This window comes from Triticum urartu, chromosome 3 (genome assembly GCF_003073215.2).
Source record: "Triticum urartu cultivar G1812 chromosome 3, Tu2.1, whole genome shotgun sequence".
In the NCBI taxonomy this organism is placed as follows: domain Eukaryota; kingdom Viridiplantae; phylum Streptophyta; class Magnoliopsida; order Poales; family Poaceae; genus Triticum; species Triticum urartu.
This window is the reverse complement of record NC_053024.1, coordinates 722,417,665-722,428,057: the sequence shown is the minus strand read 5'-3', so window position 1 is coordinate 722,428,057 and position 10,393 is coordinate 722,417,665. Positions and strand designations below refer to the sequence as shown.

Genomic DNA, 10,393 nt, shown 5'->3' with positions numbered 1-10,393 from the left:
AACTACTCTCCCTGCTGAACCATGGATTTTAACAATCTATCACTAAGCCTTTTGCTTCAGGACAGGGGAAAGGGGAACTGTCAAATAAACCTTGGCATAAGCTTTTCCAAAAGCGGTACTCACCACGTCTTTACTCATTTACTTTTGATTCGACCTCCTGGTTCAGATGTACTCCTTCCGTTCTAAATTACTCGTCGCAGAAATGGATGTATCTAGAATTAAAATACATCTAGATACATCCATACCTGCAACAAGTAATTCAGAACGGAGGGAGTAATAAATAAAGAGAGTTTCCCTAGTGACGAAAGAATTTAGATCCCCTGCATCCACAGTGTTACTACCCTCTTTCTTTTTCAGATTCATATTCTATAACTATTGTGCATGCATGACGGTGCAACGCTTGCGTCGTTGCACGTACGTGGTGTGCTCACCAGTCATGGTCACCCTACCCTAGCAACATACGCAAGTCTCCATCTGGCAGCTGGAGGACCTACGCACGGGACAGGTGGGTGTGGATGGAACCGATCGGCGGGGGCGACGACGGCGCCGACGGCGACTCCGCGAGCTGGCGCGAGGGCACCTGATCAATCGACCACCTGCACGCCCGCGCGATCGTTGAGACGAGATATATTCATATTCTCGATCGATCGCATCGGATCTCGCGTTTCACGTGTGCCCCCCGCTCCAAATCATTCGCTCTCGACCACCTTTATATGCCTATAAATCCCACGTACTACGCCTCTCGGATCCTTCACACACAAACACAGTACGTAGGTCCCAACAGATTAAGGATGGTAGGGAAGAAGGGCGGCGGTGATGCTGACGGAGAGGCGGCGGCGGCGGTAGACCCTATCGGTGTTAGTGTTGGCGCCGTTGCTGGCCTGACTGATCGGCAGCTTGGAGTGGTGCCGCCGCCGGCGCGCGTGCGGGCGGAAGGGTTCGAGGTGATGGAGCCGCCGGTGGACGATGAGGAGGCTGCGGCGGGGAGGCGGGCCGACGTGGCCGCGCTCCTCGCCGGCTTCGCCCACCACCTCCGTGACAGGACCGCCCACCATCTCGGTATCCATCCATGCATCGTCTCTGGCTGACTTCTATACTACCATGCACGCATGCATGCATTCACGTCTGCTAGCTCCTCCTCGCGTGAACAGGGTGGGAGCTGCCGAATTTGGATAGAGAATGTACGTTAAATGGATTAACACAAATTAAAGAAACAAACTAAATAAAATGAACTTATATAAATACATAAAAGTTCTGGGATATATAAATACAATAATGATCGATGAAGCTATCTTCAAAAACCTAGAAATTAAGCGGAAGCTGGTTCAGCAATAATAGAACTTATAACTTATCCAGTGTTTGATCTTATGCACTTGCAAGTTACCCATATAGTACAATGCAACCAGGACTGATATATTTCTCACACAAATGTTTGGTGTTTTTCCTTTTGCATGCAGGCTACCCTTACAACCTGGATTTCGACTTCAGTGTGATGGCTCAGTTCCAGAGCTTCTCCATCAACAACCTTGGCGACCCTTTCATCGAGAGCAACTACGGTGTGCACTCAAGGCAGTTTGAGGTCGCCGTGCTCGACTGGTTTGCCTGCCTTTGGGAGCTCCAGCAGGATCAGTACTGGGGCTACATCACCAACTGTGGAACCGAGGGGAATCTGCACGGCCTACTAGTCGGGTGAGTATCTATTTATCTATAGCTCATTTGGAACACATAAACTTCACGAGAAAAAAAGTTTTTCTTTCGGTTTTAGGGAATCATTGATTGATGGGGTGTATCTAATCTCACAGGAGAGAACTCTTTCCTGATGGAATTATATACACGTTTCGCGAGTCACATTACTCTGTCTTCAAGGCAGGTAGGATGTATAGGGTCGAGTGCGTCAAGATCGACGCTCTGGTCACCGGAGAGATGAATTGTGCGGATTTCAGAGCAAAGCTGTTGGAGAACCTAGGGAGACCCGCCATTGTGAATGTGAATATTGGTTAGCATCTTGACTCCGCCAACTAGAGAGAGACACGCGTCGAATTGTTCATATTCTCTCTGTAAAGACTCATCTGATTGATATTGACCTTTTTCGTTCCTTGTAGGGACAACTGTGAAGGGAGCAATTGATGATCTTGACAGGATCATAAGTATTCTTGTGGAATGTGGGTTTCAAAACCGGTTTTATATCCATTGTGACGGTGCTTTGGCCGGTCTTATGATGCCATTTATAAGACAAGTAGGACGTGTTAACTTTCAAGCAGTAAACTTGTCACGGCAATTTCGACAATATCTTGATAATACTAAACAAAGGTTTAACTAATTACTGTTGCCCCTACTTTTATCTAGGCTCCAAAGGTGACATTCACGAAGCCCATCGGAAGCGTCAGTGTCTCTGGCCACAAGTTCATGGGTTGCCCAGTACCATGTGGTGTGGTAATAACCAGGCTTGAGCATGTAAAAGTACTTTCTACCGATATCGAATACCTATCATCTAGAGACGCAACAATCATGGGGAGCCGCAATGGGCACGCGCCAATGTACCTATGGTATACATTGAACAAGAAGGGTTACAAAGGCATCCGCAAGGAAGTTCAAAAGTGCTTGAGAAATGCTCATCACCTCGCCAACCGTCTCAAGGAGATGGGAGTAAGTGCATCCCTAAACGAGTTGAGTAGCACGGTGGTCTTCGAGAGGCCACAAGACGAGACGTTTGTGCACAAGTGGCAGCTTGCCTGTGAAAGCAGCATCGCACATGTGGTAGTGATGCCAAACATCGATGTGGAGAAGCTCGATGACTTTGTTGAGGAGCTTGTCGCCAGGCGGGCCTGGCATGAGCGCAAAGTGTTTGACATACTATGTGTTGCAAAGGAATAGGGCAAGAGAATTGCCTTTGTAGTCTACACAACTAGAAGTCACGGACAACTACGAAAGATCGGGAACAACAACTTACAATAGGGAGTTAATTTACACACGAGTGATCTAGCTTTAATAAAATGGACATGCTGCCTCTTGTTTTCTACTTATGTTGATGTAATATCTATATTCGTGACATCTTTTAATTATGCAATGCTAATGATATTGACAAAGCCCTATATTTGTGCCTTTTACTACCCAACATGGTTCTTTGTTTGATTGGTTTGTGAGATAGAAAAAGAGAGGTGATTTTTGGTTTTATTGCACACGGATGCCTGCCAAAGTAGCCTTGATAACTTTAACCATGATTAATTTTCCCCTATCCAAGAGGTCTTAGTATTTCCATAATAGTACTCCTGATGTCGCGTTCCAAATTCCTAAAAAATAGTAGCACTTTCTTCTATCGAGCAAACCAACTTTAAGATGCGGGGAGACTAGAATAGGAACCTTTAGTTTGGATCATCGGATCAACACACAAGTATCAAATTTGCAAATTGTGAAATTCCTAAAAAAAGTGAAATTTTTGAAAAGTAATTACATTATAGTTACGAGGTATATCTAGAACTTAGAAAATAATTAGCTCAAAATCCGATCAATGTTTATAGAAAAATTATAATGTGGACTTGTTTTGTATTAAAAATATTGATATCATAGGTTCTTTCTTAGAAGAGATCCTATAGTAGTCACTTTCACTAAGATGGAATAAGATACATGATAAGGAATGGGGTTTGGTATGAAAGTCAATGGATCACCCACCACACCACATAAATAAAACATGAGAGAATAGAACAAAGGGATTTCTTGATGCTCCAGGAACAAATACCATATATTCCCATCTCAACATCTGATACATATGCTCTAAATAATGGCCCTTTGCTAATTAACATCCGGAGTATTGCAATGCATTGCACGATACCCTATCTTGTACTATGTAAAAGTCCTTAAAACAAACTAAAGCTTGAAAAACAAGATGGCAAACTCCTTTTTTAGGGTGAGATGGGAGACTCCTGAGATGCTCCATGTCAACCATTCCTCCTTCCTTCCTCTCTTTCCCCCAACCGAAATGCACAACATCATATTTGCCGATGCGGCATGCGCCGACCACGGCATGGTGGTGGTAGTGCTTTGGTTCTTTCCCCACTCTCCAATTGCCAAGTTCCAAGTTTGCATAACCCATATAAAATTACTTAACTTAACCCTAGATACGTCCTACTTGTTTTGATTTATTGCACACAGATGCCCGCCATTGCAATCTTATAACTTTCGCCATGATTAAATCATGAACAGAATTCCAGTGCTAACGTTGGGGTGATGACACAGGACACGGGACCCTTCATCCAGCACGTTCATTGCCAGCGGGCATGTCGCGCTATGTAGGAAGTGTTTTGCCCGCTATATGTGCGGCGAAATTTCAGTTCGTTTGATCCTAGCCCGAGCACCCCGATGTCCGAATTCTTTTCATAATAATGCTTCTACTGACTTCGACTTTGGTAACGAATATATCCAAAAATAAAATTTCAAATCTGTATCAGGATTGTGTTTGCTCCCGAAGGCATGGATTTCGGTATGTGTATGGTGGATCCAAGTTCCTTAAGAACAAAGGCAAATAAATAAATAAATAAATAAATAAAACACAATGGATCGCACACACGGCATCGCATAAGCAAAACCAGAGGAGAATAAAAACAAGAAATAAAACACGGGAGACGGCCCACGTCGGCGGTCCCTCCCTCCCCCCAAATCGCATCGCATTCGCATTCGCCGACGCGGCACGCACCGGCAGCGGCGTGCCGGCGACGGCGGTTTGATTTCTTGTCCCTTCCCTCGCCAAGTAGCCGGCCCCCGGACCCGGCATCCCCCCTTCCCCTCGCATTCCGTCCCGCCCAACCCGATGAAGATCACGGCGCTGCTGGTGCTCCGGAGCCCCGGGGACGCCTCCTCCTCGTCATCCTCGGTGACGGCGGTAGGAGGGGCCGGCGGCGGGGAGCCGCAGCAGGCGGCGGTGCTGGCGAACGCGTCGGACGTGACCCGCTTCGGCTTCTTCCAGCGGCCCGCCGCGCGCGAGTTCATCGTCTTCGTCGCCCGCACCGTCGCGCTCCGCACCCGCGCCGGCACCCGCCAGACCGTCCAGCACCAAGGTGACCACCCCCCTCTCCGTCGCTCGAATCTGGCCTGAATCTGTTGCGAATCTGATCTGACGCCCTCCGCCACCCCTGCCCCCGCTGCAGAGTACAAGGTGCATTGCTACAACCAGGGCGGCCTCTGCGCCGTCGCCTTCACCGACGACCACTACCCCGTCCGGGGCGCCTTCTCCCTCCTCGGCAAGGTGCCGCCGCCTCCAAGATTAATGCTTTCCTCTGTTATCAGTCGATTCCCCCCTGACGCTTTCTTCTTGTACTAAAAAAAGGGTGAATCTGATTGTTGTGTTCACCGCGTTAGTCTCGCTCACATTGGTTATTTCTTCGGATTCTCGCAGGTTCTTGAGGAGTACCTGAAGAGTTTCGGAGAGTCGTGGAGGACAGCGGAAGACAAGGCCACCCAGCATTGGCAATATCTTGATGACGCCTTGGCTAAATATCAGGTCCACTCATTTGATCATCTCCAATGTATTTCTGTCGCTGCTTGAGTAAGTATATAGCGCTCTGTCGGGTTCTGGCCTTCCAAGATGTAAATGCACATCTCTGTTAGCTAGGTAGGTGCCTTGGAATTCTGAGTTTGTAACAATTTCCTATTTGGTCGTGGATAGTGACGATAGCAGGCTCTGCATCTAGGCACCCTGAAGAATATTGCAACTGACAGAAGCAAGCAAATCATATACATTGTTTGCGCGCCCATTCTTATGATCTTCACATTCAGAATCATTATACTTACAGTCCAGATTTGTTCAAATGCCATTTGACCATCTCTAATGTTTCTCTATCACTGCTTGAATAAGTAGCTCTTTCGGTTGTAGCTTTTGAAGATGTAAATGCACATCTCTGTCAGCTGACTGAGTTCCTTGAAATTCTTAGTTCATAATCTCCAATTTTGTCGACAGTAGCTTCTTGCATCTAGGTGAATGCGATGCTTAAACATAATGCACCTTATAAGAGCAAGCAAATCATATAAATTATTTGCACACCCATTGTTATGAACTTAACACTTTGACTGACATTCATAACCATTATATTTCCCCCTGTCCAAATTTGTTGTCTTATGACTTAATAGTGTCTCATTTGCTGTTCATATGGAGTCTGGCCCCGGTGCAGTGGTAGCTAAAAGTTATAGATAATAATAATCAGTTTCTTGCTAGTTGGGTTATTTACTTCTGCACATATTTTGTGTATTGGAGATAAGTTTTCCTGAACTTCCGAGATTGTCTCTTATGGGTTGGTCAAGTCTGTCCCTAGAAAAGGGATAACATCATATCCACTTACAATTAATGAATTGTGTGTGTCCGATACAGCATTATCTCTTCCAAATATATAGTCAAATCTCACCCTTCCGGTTGGTCTTTCCTGTAGGGTAGTTGTCCATTGGGGGCTCATCTTCTCAACAAATTACTTGTCATTTTGGCTCTGTAGTCCATACATGTAGTATAAAGAGTTTGTGCTTCAATTATTGACATGAGTTGCGCCTAATAATTGTACAATCACCTCTCTAACATCAGTGCCAATAAGCACTGCAATAAACAATCATCATGTCCATGCAACCAAAATCAACTTGCCAAAAAAAGCCTGAAACATCATCTATTTTAAACTGTAGCTAGCTTTGTCCATGGAGTGGGTTCAGACAGGATCCATGTATAGTTTTTGCATCTTTTTTGGCCTCTTGTTTTCTGGGTATTTCTGCAAATTTAAAATACCTACCTCAAGCATGGTGTTACTGCTTAGACGATGCTTGTTTTGTCAGTAATTGATCTGTTTGCCTTCCGATTATTTTTGCTGTAGGATCCTGCAGAGGCCGACAAGCTGATGAAGATCCAGAGAGACTTAGATGAAACCAAGATTATTCTTGTAAGTATGATATCCCTGTGAACCTAATTGCATTCCTCCTTTAACTTATTGCCTATGTTCTGAATATATTGTTTATGGATGTGCGCGAATGGTTATATTGTTCAGTTGTGTTCACTGTTCAGCAAAGACTGCATTATGTGTACTCCCTGGTAGTATCTGCTTTGTGTTCAGTTCAGACTCGGTCCCGGCGCACCATGAGTGAGCATGTGCGCATATAGATCATACATAATTAACAAGCTAGGTGTATTGCCGGAATTTGATTTATGTGAACAGTTGGACACAAGTACCTATGTCTGTTCTTTTTTTTGCACATCTGTTTATCCATAATTTGGGTGATTGCAGCACAAGACCATCGACAGTGTGCTGCAAAGAGGCGAACGGCTGGATAGCCTGGTAGAGAAGAGTTCTGATCTAAGCGTCGCTTCACAGGTAGGGTTGTATGTTGATCGACTGGTTAGTTTATGATGATGATGTTGTGCTGATTTTTCCCCTTTGCTCCTATGCAGATGTTCTACAAGCAGGCCAAGAAAACCAACTCCTGCTGCACAATCCTGTAATAACCAAGCTCAGCTCCCTAGGGTAGCCGCGTCGAACTCGATCACTAGTACCGGAACCACACGTGTCTACATCCATTTTCTCTGCTATGATCCTGAGACGTAGTAGTAACTGTCATAAACACCACGTCAGTGTCCAAAAAGTGTATTGAATAACTCGTTGTCATGTGTGATTCTCTGTAAATAATGCATAAGTTTGGTCAGGTTGTGAGTTGCGTTTCTGCTGCGTTCAAGCTACTTGCCACTGCCATTTCTTAGAGACTTAAACTAACTCCCTAGTGGTATTTTCTCGTCTACAACTGAACTGATGGCTCACACATTTCCAGAGAAAAAAGAACAGAGGACAAATGAGTGCACATTTCTGAATGGATCCCAAAGTTTTTGCACTAGGCAGATGAAATGATGACCCACACTCACTCATATTTACAGTCATTCAAAAGACAGGTACTACACCACTGCTACAAAACATGTAAGAGTTGACACGGCGGTAAAGCGAAGGACAATGATTTCAGCTAGCTCCAGGAGGACAGCAACAAGGCAACAGTGGAGAGGACGGCCATCAGGAGGCCAATCATGGCGGCCCCGGCCCGGACGGGCTCGGCGGCACGCCCGGCCACCTGCACGAAAAGCGACGGTGAGTGCCTACACAGTGACAAATGTCACGTCGCATCACAGAAAAAGTGCAAGACCGTTGCCGGCCCGCCGGCGGTTTGTGCGTACCTTGGCGTTGTCGTCGATGCGGGTCGTGTCGGGGAGCGGGCGCACAGTGGCGGTGTCGGTGACGCCGGTGGGCAGCGGCACGGTGGGGTTGCTGCCGATGAACGGGTACCCCTCGCCGCCGGCCCCCTTCCTGGGCGCTCCGGACGGGCCGCCCGCGGCGACGCCCACCGTCGGCTCCAGCGGGAACCCGAAGTGCGGGGTGGTGGTCGCCTGCTGCGGCTCCGGGGCGCGGGTGTAGACCGGGACCGGCGGGCGAGACGGCAGGCCGTCGCTCCCCGCGGTCGGCGAGGGAGCGTGGTGCGGCGCCGGTGCCGGCGAGAGGGCGTGCTGACGGTGGTGGTGGCGGCGCGGGGACGCTGCCGGTGCAGGGCCGTGGTAGTAGCCTCCGCGTCCAGGACCAGGCGAAGGGTGCCGCTGCAAGAAGTAAGTTTTTGGAGCAGCAGCTCAGCCATTGTTGCTTCATGCGAGCTAGCGAGCAAGAAGAGAAGAGACGGAAGCAGAGCTAGCTAGTTACCCTGGGGTCGGCCGGCACGGAGTAGGCCGCCGAGGCGCCGGCGGCGAGGCAGCAGAGGAGCCAGACGAGAACAAGAGCGAGTGCGGGGCCGCCGGCATTGGGCTCCATTCTGCTCCGCCTAGCTAGCTCGCTAGCTCGCTCGCTCTCTCTCTCCCGCCTCCCGTCGCCGCGCGCAGCTTATGAAACGGGGAGGGAGTCTCTGCGCCTCACAACTGGTACTACACTCCAGTACAAGGACTGGTAGTTGAGTGGCCGGAGTAATGGAGGGGTCTGAGCTAGCGCTGCTTCACGCTGAGACGAGGGGAGGGGGGCTGCAATGGCGGCAGCAGAGGTTGGCGCGGGGTTTAAATGCGGGGCACGAGGAGGCGGTGATGATGACCGCTAGTGGCCGTAGCCGCTTTGGCGCCGGGAGGGGAGGGAGCGTGCAGAGGAAAAGAAAAGGACGGTGCGACTGCGAGTGAGGAGACCGAAAGCTCTTTCCTCCTTTCTTCTTTCTCGTTGTGAGTGCGAGCGAGCGAGAGGCTCCTTCGTTCGGAATCTTTGGGCGCTGTGCGGCGTGTCGCACTGTTTGCTTGGCTTTGCTTGCTTTCTCCTTTGAATTCTCCTTTTGCTTTGCAAGGTGAGTTTACAAATCCTTTTGCAAGGTTTCCTTGTCGCGCCGAATGTCTCGGAATTTGCGCCAGCGTACGCATGCCAGCGGACGGCGCCGAATTTGACTGCTACGGGCACCGCGTCGTAATTCAACGTAGTACAACGATGAGTTCCATATTCATTTCTTTTCGTTTTTAGGGAAATTCATTTCTTTCTTTGTTGTTTCTCCTGTGCAAGTCCAGCCGCGTCTTCTTCTATCACATCGGCGAGTCACTCCCGGCCAAATTTTGCGTCCGTCCGTCAAGGCCTCACGGTCGGACCATATATTAAACTCATGCTCCAGCCAGTCGATCCAGAAGCCTGATCTGATCTGCTAAACATAAACGGACGATATACCTCGGCACGGCTTAAGGAGTGTTTACCGGCGACAATGATTAGTATCCGGCAAATGTTCGCGCTTCCAGGGTATATCCCGTGCATAGCCGTTAGATCTTTGCATGGAGATTCGTGCCGGACGGGGCGCCATCCACACGGACCACACTTCATTTTTTTCATGCCATTCGCTGCATATCTTCCTGCCGGTTGCAGCACCCATCTCGCTGGTTGTAGCATGTCCTCTCATCGGACACAACATTTGCCCTTGTCGATTGTAGCATGTCGTCCCACCGGTTGCAGCATTTGGTCACAACGGCTATAACGTCTAATGTCGTTGCTTGCAGCACTGATTGCAACATTTTTCCTAGCCGGCTGCAGCATCTAATCGTGCCAACCGCAACTACGCTGATGTCACTCTATTGGGACTTCGTTAAGTCTCAGTCGACTGAGTTCTAGACACACACTTATAGAAAACAATATGAATATTTACAATAACAAATCTAAATCATGTGAAAAGTACATTCAACAATGAATCTAATGATGTTGATTTGTTGTTGTATATGTTCATATTTTTTACTATAAACTTGTCAAATTTTGCCAAGCTTGACTTTGACCAAAGCTCATACGTGGCGAAACTAAAAATGGAGGGAGTACATATGCATGCGCTCTAACTGTCTGTGGTTGTTTGTTAAAAAATACATTATGATATACGTCAAAAAAAAAGAAAAAAT

General features: G+C 47.8%; 3 protein-coding genes across 3 annotated transcripts; 2 read left to right on the top strand and 1 right to left on the bottom strand.

The window, feature by feature from the left end:
• Nucleotides 1-762: 762 nt before the first annotated feature.
• On the top strand, nt 763-3,107 carry LOC125549426 (serine decarboxylase 1-like). Its single transcript, XM_048712840.1, has 5 exons — nt 763-1,059; nt 1,458-1,689; nt 1,803-1,996; nt 2,103-2,236; nt 2,347-3,107. Exons 1-5 carry the CDS (start codon nt 792-794, stop codon nt 2,872-2,874), a joined length of 1,356 nt encoding a protein of 451 aa, XP_048568797.1. The 5' UTR covers nt 763-791; the 3' UTR covers nt 2,875-3,107.
• A 1,501-nt stretch (nt 3,108-4,608) lies between these two features.
• On the top strand, nt 4,609-7,665 carry LOC125546217 (VAMP-like protein YKT61). The gene is made up of 6 exons (XM_048710387.1): nt 4,609-5,051; nt 5,142-5,239; nt 5,390-5,494; nt 6,843-6,908; nt 7,251-7,337; nt 7,415-7,665. The coding sequence occupies exons 1-6, from the start codon at nt 4,805-4,807 to the stop codon at nt 7,463-7,465; spliced, it is 654 nt and encodes a 217-aa protein (XP_048566344.1). The 5' UTR covers nt 4,609-4,804; the 3' UTR covers nt 7,466-7,665.
• A 133-nt stretch (nt 7,666-7,798) lies between these two features.
• LOC125546218 (nematocyst expressed protein 3-like) lies at nt 7,799-9,211 on the bottom strand. The gene is made up of 3 exons (XM_048710388.1): nt 8,697-9,211; nt 8,183-8,596; nt 7,799-8,079 (listed from the first exon to the last, which is right to left on the bottom strand). Exons 1-3 carry the CDS (start codon nt 8,802-8,804, stop codon nt 7,975-7,977), a joined length of 627 nt encoding a protein of 208 aa, XP_048566345.1. The 5' UTR covers nt 8,805-9,211; the 3' UTR covers nt 7,799-7,974.
• Nucleotides 9,212-10,393: the final 1,182 nt, after the last annotated feature.